The sequence below is a fragment of the Benincasa hispida genome, chromosome 5 (genome assembly GCF_027475165.1).
Source record: "Benincasa hispida cultivar pf3 chromosome 5, pf3_genome.v1.1, whole genome shotgun sequence".
NCBI lineage: Eukaryota > Viridiplantae > Streptophyta > Magnoliopsida > Cucurbitales > Cucurbitaceae > Benincasa > Benincasa hispida.
Window position 1 is genome coordinate 37,796,575 of NC_143482.1, and position 23,381 is coordinate 37,819,955.

General features: G+C 33.7%; 1 protein-coding gene and 1 long non-coding RNA gene across 2 annotated transcripts; both read left to right on the forward strand.

Annotated features, from left to right (window-relative positions):
* The first annotated feature begins 11,142 nt into the window (after positions 1 to 11,142).
* Positions 11,143 to 11,520, forward strand: LOC150036100 (uncharacterized). Its single transcript, XM_090313565.1, has one exon. It carries the CDS (start codon positions 11,143 to 11,145, stop codon positions 11,518 to 11,520), a length of 378 nt encoding a protein of 125 aa, XP_090169691.1.
* An 8,116-nt stretch (positions 11,521 to 19,636) lies between these two features.
* On the forward strand, positions 19,637 to 22,708 carry LOC150036101 (uncharacterized). Its single transcript, XR_016529803.1, has 2 exons — positions 19,637 to 19,738; positions 19,849 to 22,708. It is a non-coding gene; the product is annotated as an uncharacterized LOC150036101 (long non-coding RNA).
* Positions 22,709 to 23,381: the final 673 nt, after the last annotated feature.

Below are 23,381 nucleotides of genomic sequence, written 5' to 3' on the forward strand. Positions count from 1 at the left end.
ATGCGTCGGGAGTTAGAAAGAACTCCCGACGACATTTGCTACTCCTGGGGAGATTGGAAATATCTCCCGATGGTGGGACTTTACCTGTCAGGAGTTAGAGTTATTTACTCGTCGGGAGTTCCTTAGGAACTCCTGACGAATCTTTCGACGACTATCAAGGGTCGTCAAAAGATCTGGTAAAAAAAACCAGATCGCCTGCCCTTTTCTTCCCCAAATCCAAAACCCTATGCGAGAGAGAGAGGTGGTCGTCGCCGTCTGTTTGCTACCGAGAGAGAAAGAGAGAGAGAGGTGGTTCGTTGATGCCATCCGAGAGAGAGGTGGTCGTTGCCGTTATATTGTTCGTCATTCACTAGTTTTTCCGAGAGAGAGAGGTGGTTTGTTCGTTACTGTTCGTCGCCGTCCTTCGTTAGTTTGATCGCCGCCATTTGTTCGCCGCCGTCTATTCCCACATTTTTGTGAGTTCTCTTCTCTCAAATTTCTATGATTTCTTGTAATTTTGATCATCGTTATACTGTTTCTTGCTGCGGATTTGTTTGGTTTCAATATTACCCATAACTTTATCTAAAACTTTGACTTCCTTCCTAGTCTTTCTTATAGGTCCAAAATTACCTATAACAAAATTTATAATCAGTTCTTACCCTTATGAATTTTCTCTTTGTTATTTACTTATATCGATATTTTTCAAAATCTATATCAATCTTTTTCATCTAAAAGAATAAAAATTTTATAATTTTGAAAATACTTGAGTAAGGATTGAAATTGTAATTAGGAAAAAAAAGTTTGTGAAATAATGAATGTGGTTACGCAAAGTCTTATAGTTTATTGTTAATGTTCGTGAAAGGTTCAAAAATCCAAATTAAATCAATAAATGCTTTGTATTGTATCAAAACGAGAGGCAGATATTTGTCAAAGATACTTCTCCCTTTCCTTTTTTTTTTATCTCTCTCTAAAAATAAAAATAAAATAAAAGTGATAAATTTCAAAGTGGGGCCTTCCCCTTTTGGTGGCATTCGCCAGAACCCCGTGCTATCCGACCACAAATCATATGCCATTTCTTTCATTTTTTAAATAAATAAATAAATATGTTCATCCACTTGGAGGAAATGCAAGCATTCGCGGAACATCAAGTTCGAAAAATGCATAAAAAAAATGGGAGAATTCCAATCGTGATAAATGAGGGGGAGACGAAGCCGATTTCTAAACATGGTTATACTTGTTTTTCTCATTTTGCCGTTGAACTTGGAGTTTTTGTGTATTTATGGATGTTTATGAAGTTTGAATATTTTGTGGAGGGTGAGTCAAGTTTGAGATTGTTTTGGGGGAAAAGTTTTGTTAGGATTGGTGTCCTAATTCTCCCAGAGTCTCATAGTTTGTAAACATTATACACAATGTTATTAATAAAATAAGAGTTATTTTATTTTGCATTTACTCATATCCATAAACAAAGATCCGTGGTTATTGTATGTAAACTTAAGCATGTATATGAGATATAAAAATGGATCATACCTTAAGTAATAACCTAAAAGGTCTGTAGTATAAGGATAAAAGAGGGATACCTTATCTTGGTGCACTACAGATACGGCCCAGTTTGTAGAGGTTTGCAAGTATTGTAAACTACTACAGATGGTCTGATCCTGACCATTCATGTGGAGACATGCGAGCGGGGGTGTCCTATACAAAGAGTTTATATAAGACCGGACCACAAGATGATTCGTCTCTTTATAAAACGTCGTTGATACTTGAGACTTACATCATACTTTAACGATCATAGGTGACATGACATTAATCCTAAGTGTTTTGGGGACTTCTGGCTTTGAGGGCGATCCTTTGATTAGTATGGGTGAGAGTGGCTAGATTTCCAACTCAACAAGCCTACCTTTTTGGGGATTTATCTAATTTGGGAACTAGAAACTCAGTTACACGAGATGGAATTCACTTATTCTCCGAAGCAAGGGTAAGTAGATAGATTGCTCCCTTAAGGACTTATTCCGGGTCTTGAACATAGTGGCCACAATTTCTCCTTTAAAGAGAAGACTCAGTCATAGTAGGACTATGACTTATATTCATTAGAAGGATCAGTGGTACTTAAGGAGTAGATGTAACTACAGGGGCAAAACGGTAAATTGGCCTAGCTGTACTTACGGACGCTCTGTGAAGGGTTATCTTACTGTTGGTTGGTTGATATGGATACAAAATATATCTAGAGTGAGGAGAGTGCAGTTGTCGGTCTTTAGTGGAGTGCCCGACAGTTAACGGATGGTGGATCTCGTGACTAAAGAGTTTAGTCAGTTATTCACGTACGGTTGGAGCTTCAAGCTATTATAAGGTCCACTTGGTAGCTCAGTGGATTCAAGTTGAGAATCAGTTCTTGGGGTTGATTTGAAATATTCAAATTGACAAGAGAAAATTCAATTATATATAATATAATTGGTATGATGTATATGATACATCAAGTAGAGGATTAATATAAATATGATTTATATTAAGTACCATAAAATAGAAAAAAAAAACTATGGTTTATATATTTAATGAGATGAAATATTAAAACTATAAGTTGTAAATATAATATGGTAAGTTGATTATCATATTTATTTATAATAATATTAATTATTTGATAATTACCTCTTTCTCTCTAGTAACCAATTGAGTGGGAGATTATTGGTGGTTTCATGGTAACCGTGAGATAAAAGGAAAAATGTTTTCTAAATTTAGAAGAGTTACTTGATTCGGAAAGAAACTCACGGCAAGGCTATCAAGTGAAATTGTTTCACTAAGCGATAGCTCATAGAGAGACTAAACAATCGTGGAGTGTCACTATACAATAGTTCACTCAGTTAGTCGTAGCTAAACGATCACTTAGCATTGTCTATACGATAGGCTGCCATTTTCTACACGATAGACTGTGTCATCTCTCACTTGCTCAATCGTCTACACGATTGTTGTTCCTCCAGTCTTTTCCTCTAACCAAGTTCATATAAAACCCACAACTCCTAGATTCTCACACCGAGAATAGGAAGGTAACAATTGTGGTGGTGTTCTCACTCAACTCGACTGAGTTCAAGGTTCTGGAGGCCGTTCGTTGGGTTCGTGTTTGTTGTGATCGTGCTGTTGTTCTGGTGGTCATGTTCGAGGGTTGGGGTGCTGTTCTTGGACGCATTGGAGGGATCGAGGGATTTTAAAGAATGAGTCTTCAAAGATATGTATACTTTATCCCTTAATCGTATCTTAAAGCATGCTACAATTTCGTATTGTCTATGACTTGTTAGTTTTCGTTTCTGGTACTGTACTTGTGTATGTCCAATATTGAATGGAATACCTACGGCCTTTTCACAGTCAAAAATTCCAATTACACTCGGAGAAATATGTGTACATTGGTCCCAGCTCGCATCACAAAGGGTACAGATGCCTCAGTCCATCAGATCGGATCTATACAAGCAGACATGTTAAGTTTGATGAAAGGGAATTTTCGTTTGCAAATCAATTGTGTACCATGATCGTCTAGTCGACCGGGCCAACGATCACTAAACAACCATCGTTTTGCACGATCGCCCAGGCGACAGACCATACAAAAGACACCATGATCGCTGAGACAACACGATCGTAGAGAACGATCGTACAGATGACAGACAATGCGATCGCTCAGCCTCCATCGTCTAGTACGATCGCCCAGACGACAGACAATGTGATCGTTCAGTTCCCATCGTTTAGAACGATCGCCCAGATGCCAGACGATACGATCACTCAACACCCATCGTTCAGAACAATCGCTCAGATGACAGACAATATGATCGTTCAGTCTCCATCGTTTAGAACGATCGCCCAGCGAAAAGATAACACGATCGTTCAGAACTCGTCGTATAGAACGATCGCACAGACAAAAGACAAAGCGATCGTCTAGTCCTCGTGTAGACCGATTGTGCAGGCCAAAGACAAGACGATCGCAGTGAGTCCATCGATCGTAGACATTTCATCATATAACACGATCGTCCAGGCGACAACCCCGCCCATACCTACTCCCTTCAATGAGTCAATAGTCCCGAGCCTTCAACCAATACTCAATACCCTGCCTCAGTCACCGTCTGTCCTCAAACACAACCAGCCTATCAACCAGACCATACTTTACACTCCACAAACGAGACATCCTCACAATAGTATGCATCACACCAACACCCATCGGAGACCCTACCTCAAACCTTCTCTAAAGACTATATCAGTCCAACCCTGCCTCACATATCACATCCTAACATTACCTCAACCTCTGCAAGCTCATCACAGCCTACCATCACCACCCACCCCTACCTTCTCCGACTTATCCTATGATCACCCGAGCAAAAGTTGACATTTTTAAACCGAAGGCCTGGTTAACAAGCAATGCAACTGATTGGTCTCAAACAGAGCCCACCAGAATTACAGCATCATTTGTGACCCCTCAATGGAAAAAGGCGATGGATGAAGAATACATGACACTGATGAGAAACAAGACATGGACACTAGTTCTTCCATCTCCATCTCAGAATGTTGTTGGGAATAAATGGATATTTCGCCTCAAGTGGAACATGGATGGCACGATACAGAGGTATAAGGCTCGACTGGTAGCAGAAGGCTTTCATTAGCATCATGGAGTCGATTTCTTTGAAACATTCAGCCCAGTGGTGAAGTCCTCAACGATCCGGGTAGTCATCAGTGCTAATGTGTCACACGGTTGGATGTTGAGGCAACTTGATTTCAATAATGGATTCTTAAATGGAAGACTAACTGAGGAAGTGTGTATGAGCCAACCACCAGGATATGTCAGCACTCAATATCCAAAACACATTTGCAAGCTGGACAAAGCAATCTATGGTCTGAAACAAGCACCGCAAGCCTAGAATACTGCCCTAAGCTCAGTTCTCAAGCAGTGGGATTCTATCAGCCAAGATCCGACACTTCTCTGCTCATCTATTGCAAGGAAGGCTCGGTAATATATCTCCTTGTCTATGTGGACGATGTCATTGTCACAGGTAACAACACTAAACTCACAGAACAACTCATACAGACACTGGACATATATGTTACACTAAAAGACCTCGGCCAACTTCGATATTTTCTGGGAATTCAAGTACACTATCTTGACTCTGGTCTTCTGATAAATTAGTCGAAATATGTCGATGATTTACTACACAAGCTTAATATGTCTGATGTGAAACCAGTGCCCTCGCCAACAGTCCAAGGCTGGTGGATAGCCTCTCTCTGAACCGTTTATATATTAGAGTACTATAGGAGCCCTTCAGTACTTAAAGCACACACGGCCAAACATCACGTATACTATCAATCAGCTAAGTTAGTTCCTTCAAACACAACTGATGTCCATTGGCAAGCACCAAAACGGGTACTTCGATATATTAGTGGCACAAAATACTATGGAATCTACTTCCAACCAAGCCCGAACCTACACATATCTACCTACTTTGATGCTGACTAGGCCTCTAATATTGATGACAGGAAATCAGTGGCAGCCTACTATACTTTTGTGGGAAATAACATCGTCTCCTAGCCTCGAGGAAGCAAGCAGTGGTAGCAAGTTCGAGCACCGAATCCGAATATAGAGCACTTGCTCATGCCACCTCTGAAGTCCTCTGGCTCCAACAACTACTAGGTAAGATGGGATTACAGTCCAACACTAGACCAACTATATGATGCGACAACCTAGGAGCAGAGCCTTAGCTGCAAATCCGGTGTTTTGTTCTCAAACCAAACATATCGAAATTGATCTTCACTTCATCCGAGACCATGTTCTAAAAGGACACATCAATATTCGCTATGTACCCTCGACCGACCAACTTGCTGACTGTCTCACAAAGTCACTCAACAACACACACTTCTATACATTACGAGCCAAACTAGGAGTACTTGAAGTACCCTCTAGTTTGAGGGGGGATGTTAGAGAAGAAATTAGAATAGGAAAAGGCAAAGCAAGGATGGAGGAAGAAGGAGGTGACTCATCAAATTAGTTAAGAATTTGTTCGACCACTCACCTATCAAGTAGTGTCAGTTGTATTATTCTTATTCTTTTGTATTATTACTATTGTAACAAACTTAGGACAAACTTGTATAAAGGAAAAGGGTTGTAGCATTAATGAACTATTGGAAATACAATACAAAAGAGGAAAAGGGAAGTCCAAAGGACATTGAAAATTCCCAGCCAATATTCATCTTCAACTAACACTTTGCTTCTTCACTGTTAATTTCCATTTATGCTTTCCAGCTTGACCGTTCTTAATGCTTTTGAATATTTGATCAATGCTTGAATGATTTTATGATTTAAATCTTGCTTGGGAGAGTAAGATTTAGATTAGATCATGCATGTTAGACTATCGTTTGAAAATACTAACATAGTTGGATAACGATAGAGATTGTTCAAGAAGAATCGTAATGCTTTGCTTAATTATCTAGTTTCCAAAAATTATTAATTCATAATTAGGTGAAAGAAGAGATTGGTCTCGAGAGGGACAATCCGAATAAAAAACTTCTAGATCTAGGTATTGTGTTAATTGGTTCAAGAATTAAAGCAATTGGGATTAATAATGAGATGAACTCTATTCCCTAAAGCGTTTATTTGTTAATAATCTTCATATTCGATCATTTTATTTGCTTTCTTAGTTTTATTTACTTCAGTTTGAATCATAAGTTGGTCTCCTAAATAAAATTAGAACCATCTTTGAATAGCCAAAAGATTATCACTCTAATTTCCTGAGGACGATACTCGGCGAAGACCGTTTTAAACTATATTATTACTCTACGCGTGCACTTGCGCTGTATCATCGATATAAATGTATAAATTGGTAACGTTGTGTCCTCTACAAAAATTGTGGTGGTTGATAATCCTTTCTTAGATGATATGGAGAGTGATTTTAGGGATGTAGAGTCCACTAGTGTTGATAATATAGACGAAGTTGCATGGCCTGCTGGTGTCCCTCATGATATAAGCAAAGTTGAGGATGTAAGGGCCGACAATAATTTAGAAACAATAGAAATAGTACCCACTGGGCTCTCACCCAAGGATACAACAACAAAATCCAGGACCACAGCTAATGTTCCACCTACAACATCGCACAATGGAAACAGTTCAATCAGTGTACTGGTTGGTTTTGGCAGAGGTTTACGAGCCAAGTGCCCATTATTTCTCCTGTGTAATTTTGGTACGGAACCTACACAGAAAGAGAGTCCATTCCCAAGTTAATCGATATCCATGGACTCCTCAAGTCAATCGACGTTCCTTATACAAAATTTTATGATGAACTCTATGGGACATTGTACATTTATTGCAGCAGTAACGGCAGGGACTAAGCTTCGCAATTTTAATGAGGCTATAAAGGATGGTGGTTAGAGAGAAACCATGCAGATGGTAATAGAAGCTTTGGAAGCTAACCAAACTTTGGTCACTGATGTCTTGTCCCCAAGAAACAAATCTCTTGAATGCAAATGGGTATGTAAAATCAATATTATGCAAATGGATAGGTTGAATGACTCGGCTCTCCTTGTAATTTTCGGCAATCACAAAGTTCAGGGTATTGACTATAATGAGATTTTTGCTCCAGTGGCAAAAATGGTGGCTGTACAAGCTTTTCAAGCAGTTGTGGTTGCAAAGTACTAGGAACCACATTCGATGGATGTTCACAATACTTTTCTTCATGGTGATCTTGATGAAGAATTGTACATGAACGTACCCTCTGGTTTAACTGACAGCATCTCAAGTATGGCATGTCGCCTCAAGAAGTCTTTGTACGGCTTATTTTAAGTTTCGAGGTGTTGATTTACTAAGTGACTACTTCGTTGAGGAAATATGGATTCATTCATTTTTACTCATATTACTCGTTCTTTACGTTGCATCAAGGACAAGTTTATCTTAATGTCTTAATATATATTGATGATCTAATTAATTCTAGTAGTAACTCTTCTATTGTCGCTTTATTTTGGAAATATTTAGGTGAATGTTTTTACACGAAGGATTTGGATATTTTAAAATATTTTCATGGTGCTTAAGTTCAGAATTCAGAGGGCATTGGTTTGTGTCAACATAAGTATGCTCTTGATATCATTTTGAAAATGGGGCTCCTAGGAGCTAAACTTGTAGGGTTTCTGTTATGTGAAAGCGCATGCGCCAATGGTTTTGGCCAAGTATTATCCCTAGGGAATCGGTTGATATTCTTTTAGATATTCAAAGATTCTTCCAAATTTATTTAAGGACTAACTTGTAATGTAAATTAATTAAACTAAACTAAGAAAGTAATAAAAGTGATCACGTATGGATATTATTAGCCAAAAGATGTTCTAGGAATTAAACTTCATCCATGGAAATATTAACATCAATTGTTTTAATTCTTGAACCAATTTACACAATACCTAGATCTAGAAATCTTATATCTGAATTGAATCTTTTGAAAACAATCGTTTATTTCACTTCATTACTAATTACTAATCTCTTGAAACTAGATCATGAAATCATTCAAATATTGATCAAACATTCAAAAGCAATGAGAACGGTTATACTATAAAGTGTTAATATAAATTAAATTCAAGATAAACGAGAATGTATAATAAAACTCCGTAAATGAGAATTTAGCCCTAGAACAATGAGAATATAGCCAAACATGGCTTCCATAGAAAGAACTCTAATTAGAATGAAAAAATATAGAAAAGAAACCAAGATACAAAAAGGGAAAGAACGAGTTACTCGACATTGTGGTCCCATTTCCTTGATTAAATTGACCTTCCAACACTCTCTAATCGACTCCTGCATCAAGGAAATCGATACTCTGCTCCAAACACTCTCTGTAGGCCTCTAAAACTCCAAAATTAGATGATTGTGGCCGATCAAAATCCTAGATTAAAAAGGCAAAAGTTTTCCAAAAGTGTAACTTTTATGTTTGCTACATAGCGCTATAGCAGTTTTTGGCTTCTCACAACACTCAATGTAAAGTGTCGTGGCGCTACCCTATCTTGCATCATTGATTCTTTTTCTTCCTTTTTTATTCCTTACTCCATATAACTGGTCCGACTCGTCTCAATTATGCATAATCGGACCGTCTTAACTTGTTTTAGCTCAAAATCTTCTTCTATTGCTCAAATCTTGAAAATCACGAAGAAATAAAATCAAATGAAATCCTATCTAAATAAAAGCATATTTTAGGTGTTTTTCAGTTTCCAAAATTGAGCAAAATCATCCCCTAACATTAGCTAGTGGCAGTTTGTTGTCAGATTCTAACGCAATCGACATCTAGTACGACGTCTCATTTAATTGTCCTTTACATGATCAGAATTAACTTATATGGTACACATTTTAGCTCAATAGATGCCAGCACCACAATAAGAATGTTGGGATGTTGTAGTTCGTACAGTTCATTATTTAAGAAGTTGTCCATGTCAAGGAATCTTATGCTCAAGTTGTGATCTATCTTTATTAGGTTGGTGTGGTTCAAATTGGGCAAGATGTCCTTGACTTTCCGCTCTTTCATTGGTTGACTTATTTTTCTTGGTGGTTCTCTTATATTGAAAGCCAAGAAGTAGCAAACGGTGTCCAATTTTTCAGTAGTAGAGGTCGAGTATCGCTCAATAACTTCTATTACATCTGAATTCAAGTGGCTTGACTTCTTTGGAATCTTGGGGTGGATCATCCCTATGCCATAAATTTATTTTGTGATAGTCACATTAATTATTTGACAAAATCCACTTTTTTTTTATGAATGTACAAAAACATCTTGAGATGGTTGTCATTATGTTCGTGATGCTGTGTTCAAGACAGGACCATTGCGATAACACATCATGTTTCTTCTAACAAGCAACTTACATATATTTTTACGAAAACCTTGGGGAAAGAATGATCTCTTTATCTTCTTCTCAATCGGGCATTTGTGATCATCGGGATGCAAATTGAGGGGGGTTTTAGGAAACATATTTTTCATATATGATTTGTATACAGTTTCTGTAGGTTGCATACATATTCATCTGATTCTGAATGGAAATAGAAGGGAAATAGTTTTCCTGGAACACTGTTTGCATTAGTATCAAAGTTCAATTCCATTACTATGATTTTCAGACTAATAAGTTTACTGGCAATGACAATTCAATATATACCAATTAATTAACTTGAGAAGAGAAAAAACAAAAACCAATTGATATATATATATATAGACTTTTTTTTTGTGTAATTTCGAAAGTAGGGAGATTCGGACCAATGACCTCGAATGAAGCATTTATAGGCTATTCTTTCAAAAACCAAATGGGTATATCAAACCGGACCTACGACATTTTCTATTATAATAACTTTTGTTGTTGTCGATATATATAAATCGAATAACTTAAAAGATGTCTGCCCAAAAAGTATCAATATTCTTTTGACTTACTCTTTTATCTACATGAATACACTTGTATAAAGATCCAACAACTTATAATCAAAGATCAAAAGATCACAAAATGAGTATTGGTGGAAGTATTGGTATTGACCTTCATCTTCTCCGTATCGATTCGAACGTATCGAGCGGAGTTAGCGACGGTGTTGATGAATCCTAAAAATGGATTAAAATTCCTTTAGACAGTCCCTCCATTGGTTATCAAATGGGGCTTACCAAGTTTTTCTATTATAAAATAACAATTGTTGTTACATATATAGTCTTTTAATCAAACAACTTTCAAAATATCCCAAAAAAGTCTAAATATTCTTTGATTCATACTATTTCCATATAATATAAAACAAATTAACAAAACAAAGAAACTTAAAGGTTGTTCGAACCCCAACTTCAAATGGATGAAGGAGACTATTATAAACCCACGTTTGGAGCCCCTATTATAATAATTTGTATTTCTAACTATTATTATAACCTACCATTAACTAAATTATTACTATTTCAAATCAATCTTTTAAAAACTAAATGTGTTATATCAAACAAATCCTACAACAAACTTTATTATGGTAACTTTTGTTGTTGTTTTCAATATAAATCGAATAACTTTCAAAGATATATCTTCCCGAAAAAGTAACAATATTCTTTGACTTACACTATTTACCCCATGAACACACTTGTACAAAGATCCAACAACTCAAGAAATGGAACCCCACAACAAAAAATTCAACATTACCAAAGATCATCGGAAAAGATCGCAAAAATGAGTATTGGTATTGGCCTTCGTCTTCCCGGTGTCGATGGAAATGTAACGGGCGGCGCTAGCATCGGTATCGGCAGTAGCCACGTTACCGATCCTTCCCCAAAATGGGTTGAAACTTCTCCGGAGACTCTCTTGATTCAAGAACTTGGAAAGTATGCTGTGGACGAGTTCACCTCTAAAAGTAGAAGTATTCTCAAATTCCAGAACGTTTATGCTGCTTGGAATTTTAAACCAGATGAACACACCACATATTACCGTCTTTATTTAAGAGCAAGAGACTGTTTGGGACGTTCGTTCAAGTTTGAGGCTATCGTGCGTGAAACATCAAATGGCTGTCTTGTTGTTAGGACACTTGAATCTTTTGTGAAAATCATCTAAAACAAGTTATATCAAACTTATACATATGTGATCTACACTATAAAATGTATGCTACTACTTATACTTTTTGGCTATCTCAATATATACAATAATCAAGGGAAAATTACATTTTTAGTCCCTATGTTTTGTGTTTCCGTTTTTATTTTGGTACGTTGTCTTAGGTTTATATGAATGTTACACTTTTGCCTTTTAGTTTCTAAGTTTTAATTTCTTGGGAAATTGTATAAACCACTTCTATGGAGTTTATTATATGTAATTACATCTCTAAATTTTTAATTTGATCAATCACCTTCTGAATTTTGTGATTTGTTATAATTACACTCTTAAAATTTTAATTTTTTCAATTAGCTCCTTATAGTTGGTTAATTATTGCAACAAACTCTCTATGTTAGTACCGATATCTATATATATGTAAAATTAAATTTCATTGGATGTTATTTCAATTAAAAAAAGGTTAAAATTGTAAAAGTTTAACAAACTACATGGGTTTGATTGCAATAATTAACAAGCTAAGAGGGCTAATTCATCAAAATAAAAGTTTGGGCTAGTTGCATAAATAGAATTCAAGCCCAATAATAGAATAGGTAGTATAAACATAAAATAATTGCATATATAGATCAAAAAATTGTAAAAGACTAAAAAACTCATGCCTAGCCACCATTTTGCTTGCTTCTTCACAGTTTTCTCAAATTAAAAACTATCATTGATAGTCATTGATAGCTTCTATCCCTGATATCAGTTGCTATCGATAATAGTTGCTATCAGCGATAGCTTTCAATTTGAGAAAAATTAATATAATCTTGAAATATTAGCTTTTAATTTGCTATCAATTATCAGTAGCTATCATTGATTCACTTTCATCAATTGGAATCAACCTTGAAATATCAATACTTAAGACTATTAGTGGCTATCAATGATAGATTTATAAATAGTGATCAACTTTGAAATAAGACCAACAACTTTGATTACCACAGTAGCTATCACTAATAATCTTTTATCATGGCTATCACTGATAGCAGCTATCAGTCGCAATCACTGACATACTTTCATCAATTAGAATCAACCTTGAAATTTTAACACTTAAGGTTATCAATGATAGACTTCTATAACTGGTTATCACCTTTGAAAGAAACTCGATATATAGATATTACCTAAGTTCTATCACCGATATCACTAACATCACTCATATTGTGATTATCAGTGATAGCTTCTTTCACTGATAAGATGTTATCAATGATCTCACTGATATCATGCTATTGGTGATAATTCTCTATCAACGATAACGTGCTATCAGTGGTAGCTTCTATCACCGATAACGTGCTATCGATAGCTTTTATCATTGATAACATGCTATTAGTATTAGCTTCTATCACTGGTAACATACTATCAGTAGTAGCTTCTATCAATAATAGCCACTAAACACCTTTTTGTCCATTTCTTGTCATTCCCAAACATTTATAAGTCCCTTTTCTTTTCGATGATAGCTTCCATCATTGATAAATATGCTATTAGTAAAAACTTCTAGGCATTCCACTTACATTTTAGTTCGAGATTCAACTTTATTAATTAAATTCACTAAGTTGGATATCAATGATAGATTTCTATAAATGGCTATTAACTATGAAAATATAATCAAAGATTAAGCTATCAATGATAGAACATATTAGTGGTTGTCACTGACAGACTTCCATTTGCTATTTATATTTATTATTTGTTATAATAATCAAACTTGATGATTGGCTTGCTGGTGTTAAGTCACCTATGAATTGAGTACTTTCAAGTCTTGAGTACGAAACTAAGCCTCATAACAAAAATCGGAGAAATGAAAGAAAAATTAAAAAAAGAAAAAAAAAGGAAAGAAGCAAAAAATTGGAGAAAGTAAAGAAAAGAAAATAATAAAAAAAGAAAAGGGAAGAAGCAAAAATCGAAAAAATGAAAGAAAATAAAAAATAAAGGATAGAAGAAAAAATCGGATAAAGGAAAGAATAAAATTAAAGAAAAAAAAAGAAGGGGAAGAAGCAAAGACTGAGAAAGAAAAGAAAAAATGGAGGGAAGAAGCAAAAATTGAAGAAAAGAAAAGAGAAGGTCTACACAAGATAAATTTGTCGGGAGAGGATCTTCGCATACAAAGAAAATAAAATAAAATAATAAAAAAAAGAAAAGGGAAGAAGCAAAAATCGGAGAAAGGAAAGAAAGTAAAAAATAAATGAAAGAAGAAAAAATCGGATAAAAGAAAAAAAAGGAGGGAAGAAGCAAAAATTGAAGAAAATAAAGAAAATAAAAAGACTAAAAAAACAAAAAGAAGGTCTACACAAGATAAATCTGTCGGGAGAGGATCTTCCGACACATAAAACAACGCATCGGGAGTTGTCTTAGAACTCACAACGCCCTTTTTATGCGTTGGAATATCTAAAACTCCCGACGGTTTGTTTTATTTGAACTCCCAAGGCGCTATTCTATGTGCGTGGAGTTCCTTCATTTGTCGAATATTGGCTTTTAAATTTTTTTAATTCATAATTTGTATTTTTTAAAAATTTGATTTGAATAACCTATAAAGCATCATTAACTAACTCAAATAGATTCACATAATAAATAAAACAAAGAAAACGAAGTCCATACTATAACAAATAAATGAAAAGTTACAAGATCTTACAATAAAACAAAGTCGATACTAAATAAAAGAAATTTGTTTTCAGAAATACATGGAAGAAATAAAATGAAAACAATGTCAATAAATACAGAAAAGAAAACAACGTCCAACCTCATCTCTGAACAACATCCTACAATAAAAAAAAACATTCAAATGTCATAATCTTTAAACATCCACAACATGTTCAAACTTCATAAACAAAGACATTCACAAATATCATAATCGTCCAACCAAACTTCATAAATAAACAATCTAAACCAAACTCATAAACAAGAACATAAAACTCAAATTTTTTCCCCAAAACAATCTAAACCAAATTCGACCCACCCCCCACAACACATTCGAACTTCATAAACATTCATAAACTTCATAAACACACAAAAATTCCAAGTTCAACGACAAAATGAGCAAAACAAGTATAATAAAACTCTACCCACCTCCACAACATATTCAAACTTCATAAATAAGAACAAACCCACATAAAACTCAAACTTTCTCCCCAAAACAATCTAAACCAAACTCGATCTACCCCCCACAATACATTCAAACTTCATAAACATTCATAAACATTCATAAACATACAAAAACTCCAAGTTCAACGACAACACGAACAAAACGAGTATAATCGAACTCTACTCACACCCACAACATATTCAAACTTCATAAACAAGAACGAACACACATAAAAATCAAACTTTCTCTCCAAAACAATCTAAACCAAACTCGACCCACCCCTCACAATACATTCGAACTTCATAAACATTCATAAATACAAAAAAACTCCAAGACCAACGAAAAAACGAGCACTCTATCCCCCTCCCAACAACATATTCAAACTTCATAAAGAAGAATGAACACACATAAAACTCAAACTTTCTCCCCAAAACAATCTAAAAAAAACTCGACCCACCTTTCACAATACATTCGAACTTCATAAACATTCATAAACACAAAAAAACTCCAAGATTAACAACAAAATGAACAAAACGAATATAATCAAACAAAGGTAAACATTATGTGATGTATAATTTTACTTATACATGTGTCAACATCTCACAAACATCATAGTAAATTTGAAATATATTTTCAATTAGTTTTAAGTCAAGCAAGTAACTAAATCCCTAACCTTAAGAATTAAAAGAATAAAATGACTCAATCCACTAAATTGTAGAAACTTTAACATCCATAATCCATAATTCACGATAACATCCATAATATTAATTACATGTAACATCCATATTCCACAATTCACAATAACATCATCAATCCACAATAACATCCACAATCCACCAAATTGCAGAAATTGTAACGTAATAAAATAGGTCAATATCAATTAGTGCAACAAGGAAAGAAAAAAAACATATGCTAGAAACATTAGATTTAATTTAAAGAAGAACAAATGAGATAGATGCTAAATGATAATAAATTAAAGCAATAGTAATCGGATTTCAAAGACTAATCAGATTTCAAATTCATGAGAAATTAAACAATGCTTAAGTTCACAAAATAAGAGAAAGGAAATGAAAAGGATGTGAGTGAACTTGTTGAAAGCTTGCGAAGGACACCAGAGCGGCAGATGGCAAGCAATGGAACGGCGACGACAAGGAAATGAATGGCGAAGGAAATGGAGAAGAGACGCGAAGAGAATGGGTTTTTAGTTAGGGTTAAATGGAAGGGTTAATGGGGAAGAAGGAGTCGGCGGCGGGCGGCGGGAAACCGCGCGAAGGGGGAAGAGGAGGAAAATAGGTGGCGGAAAAGGGGGAAGGGGAAGAGGAAGAATGATCAGTGGCGTAAAGGGGAAGGGGAAAGGGAAGGGGCGGCGGCGACACAAGGGGGAAGAGGAAGGGGAAGGGGCAGCAGCGGCTAGGGTTCTTAAATTTGAGTAATGAAGAAGAAGGGGATTGGGAAAAGGGGATCTGGTTTTTACCTGATGGGATCTCCCAATGCCGTCTAACCGTTAAAAGAGGTGTCAAGACGAACTTCTTCATGTAGGAACTCCCAAAAGGCTTCTTTAATCGTCGGGGGAACTCCCGACGGGCCTTTATGTCGAGAGTTCCTCCCGACGGTCCATTACATCGTCGGGAGAGACCCTATCTCCTGATGATCGAGCTCCCGACTAGTCAACTCATCTATATTTACAAATATTTTAAAGATGTAATATATGTTTAGATTTTTTTTCTTTTATTCTACTATGTATTACAAATACCCTAAAAGTTTAGGAGTGTAATTGTGAAGGACTACAAAGTTCAGGAAACGGGATGATTGTTCAAGGGTGGTTTGTGCAATTTTCTTTAATTTCTATTTGGTCCTTATTACATTTCAAAATGTTACATTTTTACTCTTCATTTTGAATTTTGTATTTGATCACTCGACTTCAAGATATATTATTTACACTTTGAGGTTTTCACTAAATATATGTACATTTAGTCCTCGGTGTTAATGAATCTATTAATTAATTTCAAAGAACTAAATTAGTTCACTCATTTTCCATCATTTTCCATCATTTTCTAACATTGATTAAAAATTTCACATCAAAATTATTTTATTATAATTAATTAAATTTAACAGTAAAGATGAAAGTGGGTATTAGTAAAAATTAGAAAGCAAAAGTATAAAATATTGAATCTTACAGACTAAATGGAAAGATTTAATATGTAGATTAAATTCATTATTAAAAAATTGAAACTGAACTGAAACTATCAAAATCGGTGATGTCTCATTACAAATTTAACATATTAGAGTTACATTTGAATTTGGTTCAATAACGGCTCAATTGAGTTATGTTATTAAGTATTTTTTATTTAATTTAATTTTATATTTAGTAGAACTGCTCACTTGTTAGCCTATAAATAACGATATTTTCTTCATTTAAAGTGTCTAGGTATACAAAAGTTCTGCTACATCTGAGTAGTTCATGGTTGTCCTTCTATCAAAATTAAATTGTTTTATCTTGTCGAGATGATCATTATAGTTTGAATACAATCTATATAGAGTAGATAATTGTCTTCAGGACAATAATAGTTGGAAACATGTCTCGACTATCTATTGATATTTTCATAAAGTTTGAGATTTTATAAGTTTGTGGTTATTTAAAATTTCTTACCTTGTTATTCAATCTGATTTGCTTTTGAATTTGAACATTATTATTATATATTTAGTGTTCGTACATTTACTGTTGTTTGTATGCCATTAAGAGTGAAATTAATTTGTTTGTAGTTTTCATTTCTTATATACATGGTTTCTTCCAACATGAATTTCTCACATGGAAAAAAAAATCGAAAATGTGTCCTTGATTTTTCACATATCGCATAGCTCTGTGTATTCTTTTTTTTTCCTTTGACAGTAGAAAATTAAACTTTTAATCTTGCAGTTAGAATACAAACTTTGACATTTGAATTAAGTTCTTGTTGGCTACTTGTCTATGTTTTGCTTAATTCAAGAGTGTCGGCATGAAATAATAAAACCTAGATCTAATGCTTTTGTTATTAAACTATATTTGGACTAAATTTATAGAATAACAAAGTTCACTTTCATTACTATGATATTCACACAAGTTTATTAGCAATGACAATACAAAATATATACCAATTAATTAACTTGAGAAGAGAAAAAAAAAACAAATAATAAATAATAAATAATTTAGCATATATATATATATTCATGCATGCATATATACAAAATTAATTTTTACCCTTTTTTTACCAGCTTCTTGAACTTCTTGATTAAAATGGTCATTGGTTCTGTAATTTGGATTTTGTTTCATTTTAATCTTCATACACTTTTAATTGTCCAATTTTAGTTTTTGTTTTTCTAGAAAATCTTAAAATTAGTCTAGGGAGTTAGTTCGTTGTTGAGTTTTTTTAGAAAAAAGAAAAAAAAAATAGTATGTATTAACATTCCATTTATAAATTGTGAAAATATATTTATAGTATTCTTTGTTATGTGAAAAATATAATTATAATTTATATTTATGTAAAAATCCAGACAAGAAAAATGCACTTGACCTACTTACGATACCAGTAATGAATTTACTTGAAGAGAGAAAGAACGTATCCTACAAAAGAGAAAACATGCACACACCATTGTGGTACTTATCACACATGTTTTGACGCTTAAGTAAGAGAGTGAAAGAGTGTGGAAATTATGGAGTTTGAGAGTGAGATTTAAATTACACCTCTTTCTCCTTCACGAATCAAGTTATCAGATAATCTAATCAGATATTTTGTGGCTTTATTAAGACTGGCGGTATGTTAGACAGTCCTATATGTTGATTGGTTTTCCTTGGCCTTAGCCCGAGGCCTTGGAGGTGGTCGGCCTTGAATGCTAAGATGAGCCCACTCACTCAACTTGAACCAATTTGTCTTAGCCTCGGTTCGTTTTCCCTTTTCCCATAATTTTTAGATTTATCAAATTAATCTAAAATTGCTCAAAACAATTTAATCGATTTCAATAAAGAAAAATAATTTTGAAAGACTGAGTTTAAGATTTATTAATAAAGTATATGAATTAAAATTGACAATGGAAAGTAAATGAACTGAAATGGAATTGAATCTAAATATTGCCTAACTAAATTGTTATTTTAGCCTAAATTTACTTCGATTAACTATACATTATCATGTTGTCCAAAGTATTAGTCATTAATGTTTATTAATCTATAACTAAAATTGATGGAAATGCGATGAAATTTTATTGATGGATCAATTGATCGTAATAGGTTACAATCGCAAATGTAATTAGATTACTTTTTTATCACATTCATTTAGACATTCTATAAACATAAACTGATTACGATCGAAGTTATTTACTTTGTAGTGTCTTCTTATCAATATTGTCGAGGGTCAATCGGTAACAATATTTGTTGAAGTCATCATTTCCACATCATACTATATAGATAATAAAACAAAATAACATAGAGATTGAAGAGGTATTTATACACTTAATTTTTCAAAAGTTGGATTATATCCATGTCCTACAGCATATTGTATTATAATAACTTTTGTTCTTATCGATATATAAATTGAGTAACTTTCAGAGTTTCCCAAAAAGTATCAATATTCTTTGACTTAACACTATTTATCCCATGAACACACTTGTATAAAGATTCATTAACTTATGAAAGGGAACCCATTAAAAAAAAACCACTTTTTTTACGTTTACAATTTTAAATACTCCACGTTTTTAGGAAAAATGTCAAGAAATGAGTGATTTTAAAGAAAAAAAGTCAAGAATTGTTTTAAAAAAGTGGAGGTTGTTCATTTTTTTTTAGAAAATACAATACTTATGTTTTAAAAATATCAAGTTCAATTAAGGGGTTTTTGACGTTTGAAAAACGTCAAGAATACTAGAATATATAGGGCAGCATTACAACACTGAAAAGTAGCTTTGCAACGTTACGAAATTTGACGGAAAAATGAAAATTGCACGTGCCTCATGCAAACAATGTGGCAACGCTAACAACACTATGGATTTTGACAGAAGAATAGGGTAAAGCTTTTCTGTTTTTCCATCTTCATCCATTAAAATCCATTCTTAATCTCTTAACCACTTCTCATTCTCAGTTCTCTAAAGGTATGTCATCTTCTGCTATTCTCTTCAATTTCCATTTCATTTTTCTTTAGCATTACTGCAAATCATGAAATATGTTGTTCATCGTTCTTCTTGTTATTCGCAAACCATAGCCTCCGTAGTTTCATCTCCTTCATCAACGAGGCGACGAAACTGTAACAATGGAGGCAGGTAACAACTCTGCCAGTGTATTCCATTGGTAACTACTCCACCAGTACTGCTTCTCTAACTTGGAAAGGTGATTTGGAATTCTCGTTTGATGATTTTGATGACTACTTGAACCCTATCTTTCTTGACATTATACGTTTTATTTGAAATTTTTGTTGTAAATTGTCTGGAGATTTACAAATAATTTGAAATCATTATTCAGGGCAGAGGTAACTTTTGCTCTATATATGGCCAAATTGATTTCTGTCTCCATATCTGCTGATGGCCAAATAAAGTATATACCATAAACAATTGTTACTAATTAGCCAGAACTCCTAGTTGCAGCTTCTGCTCTTTATAAACTAATTTGTAGTGCTGTATTTAACGCACCACTCAAACTCATCTATATTTGCATTCTGTTTTATCCTCCCCAAGGCGAGAAGGAAAGGTTTCTGTGGTGAGCCAGGTTGTGTTCTGATTTGTGGAGCTTTGGAGAAAGATGAACGATAAAATCATCAAAGGGATTGAGAGAACTTTGAGTGATGTTTGTTCCTTTATAAGGTTCTATGAATGTCTGTGTAGTTCGACATAACTTTTGTTGAGATATTCTAAAATCATCAAATCATCCTTATTTGGAATAATGAATGTCTGTGTCCTTTTGTTGAGATATTGTATTGTCTTAGCAAGGAAGAAGGATATTAGGAAGTTTTAGAAGCTTTGCTTTTGAACAATGGGAACTTCTGGAGTTTTTTCTCTTAGTTAATACATAAACTAGAATGATTACTAGAAGAATTAGGGAGAGAACACCATGAAAAAGTGTCTGGAATTTCACAAGATTGGCCACTTCTTCCATATCTTTTTCTTGCCATTGGATATTTGGGAGGTCCTTTAGTTTTAATCCAGCCATTGGAGTGCTTTTTTGCATTTATTCAGAGAGTCATTCGGTTCCATCTTAAAATATGTCATACAAAAGTTAGGACATAATTTCTTTTGCCTTTTATCCATAAATTCAACATATATGAACTTGCTTCAGAAGAGTTCTCATCATCTCCTACTAAAATGACTATAAACGAACAAATGTTTCATGATTCTGCTTCTCGATAATGAGAAAACCATTAGATTACATGTCTTATGAAATAACAGATTAGAGATTGACTTCAGTAATAATAGTAGTTAGCTGTGTTCTATTTCAGAAGAATTGCTTTGTTTCTGTTCAATATTGTGCTTCTTTTGTTCTTCAATTAAAAGTTGAAATCCATTTCAGCCTAATTTTTCTTGTTGGCTTCCATGCATGAAACAGTTGTAGATGAAGCATTCTGGAAAGAAACCATTTACAATTTGAATGACACCGCTACAACGTTAGCGATGGGAAAAATAGTGTCGGAATAATCATATTTAATAACAAATTAGAGATTGACTACAGCAAAATGAGAAGTAATTAACAGGTTTTCTTTTCGCAATAGTTACTTCTATTCAATATTGCATTTCTTCTATTCAACATTTCTCTGGAATCCAGATTCATTAATTCTTTTTTTCTCAAATATTTTTATTATTTTTTTTGTCCTTTAAATATATGATAATGTATAAAATTAAAGTTAGATCCATATTTATCATTATTTTTACTTGTTGGCTCTCATGTAAATAGTAAGTAGAGATGAAGCATTTTGAGAATGGTGAATCTGACTTGGAAGAGGGTAAAATGGGAAAGCATAGAGACAAAGCATTACGCAATAACAGGGTATTTAGATTACATAACTAGACCTTATTTAGATTACATAATAGGGTATTTAGATTACATAAAATGGTGAATCTGAACATTCCTTTATATCTTCAACATTAATAGCATGGAGACAAAAATTAGCATAAGCAGTAGTTGATTTGAGCAACTTCAGCTTTCAAAGAAGGGTTTCCTTTGGTATAATACTAGCCAAATCCTGAAAATAGAATGGATGAAAAGAATTTTCAACTCAATTAAATCGATCATGTAAGAAAATTACAATGCCTAGGGAAAAAGATATGATAAGTTAATTTAGAATACTACAAGTAAACCTCATTGCTTTCGTTTATTGTTATAAATTAACTAGTTTATATCTTGACGTCTTCTCTTTGTTTGTTGTAACAAAGGACATGGTTATCTAGTACCAGATGATGTATATGAGGCGTGCGCTTGGGTTTTAAGTGTTAACTTCTATATATCTATTAGGATCCATTTGGAAAGAATAATATTCACATTGCATTTACATTATCTAAAATTGTTTACCTGCTGAAGTATCCTTGGTTTTTTCTTTTTGTAAATTTGTGACATTTGATACAAGAATAGATTATAGGACATAAGGACTATATTTGTGTGTATTCATCTTTCTAGAACTTGTGTGCATGTTCTTTATGCCACTCTTGCTTGTTCTTTAAGTTTTAGGACTTTGTACGTTGTGGTACTTAAGTTTAGTAATTTTAAGTTGTTTCAATCTATATATTGTAGTTTTGGTATATTATTTCTTTGATGTAGGTGCTCAAAGCGACGAGTTCAAGGTGGGCGACGTTATTCATGTGGAGACATGAGCATAGTGAGCAAGATTTGGTTAGGATTACTTCATACAGGATTGATAGATGTAATTTTTTTTTATTGATCTTAGAAGGATGGGGTTGTTGATTGTACAATATAGGAAATGTGTTCAAATGGAGGTTGATAGATGTTATACTTTGACTATAATGTTGGAATTGTTCATATGGGGTTTTCATATTCTTTTAGCTTAGAAATACTTTATGATGTTGTAATATTGACAATGTTAAAGAAATGAAGTTTTTATAAAGAGATATTGGTGGAAATTTGGTTGATATATAAGATTTAAATGCGTGTATTGTTTATTTGATTGATGAATGTATGTCATATATATATCAAATGTGGTTGTTGGATCAAAATACAGAAGCAATTATAGGTAAAAATGTCAATATTATAGATTTCTCTAAAAAAAAATAACAAGCAAATTTCTTGATGTTTCTTCCTTGTCAAGATTATAGATATTCTTGACATGTTTAACAGGTCAAGTACTCCTATATTCTTGACATTTCTAATATGTCAAGTATGATATATCTTGACGTTTTTTTCCTTGCCAAGAATGCTCATATTCTTGACATTTCAAAAATGTCAAGTGTCGGTGTTTTTTGACGTTTTTTAAATATCAAGCGTCACTTTTTTTTTATGTTTTTAAAATGTCAAGAAAATTGACATTCTTGACACTGACTTCCTTGACGTTTTCAAGAAAAGTGATTCTTTACATTTAAAAAATATTAAGAAACACTGTTTTTGTAGTAGTAACCCCATCACAAAAAATTTCAATATTATAAAAGATCAAAATATCACATTAATTTTTTTTTAACGCGATTCCTCGTACAAGATATGGATATCGCACAAGATATCCTAGCATAGTTGGAGACAACACAATAGAGTAATAGCGAATCAAGAATAACCATAAAGAAGTTGGTAACCTAATTCAGTGGT

Bases quoted from the DNA above. Each gene is read 5' to 3' on its own strand.
- LOC150036100 (XM_090313565.1), top strand. From the start codon at position 11,143: ATGAGTATTGGTATTGGCCTTCGTCTTCCCGGTGTCGATGGAAATGTA.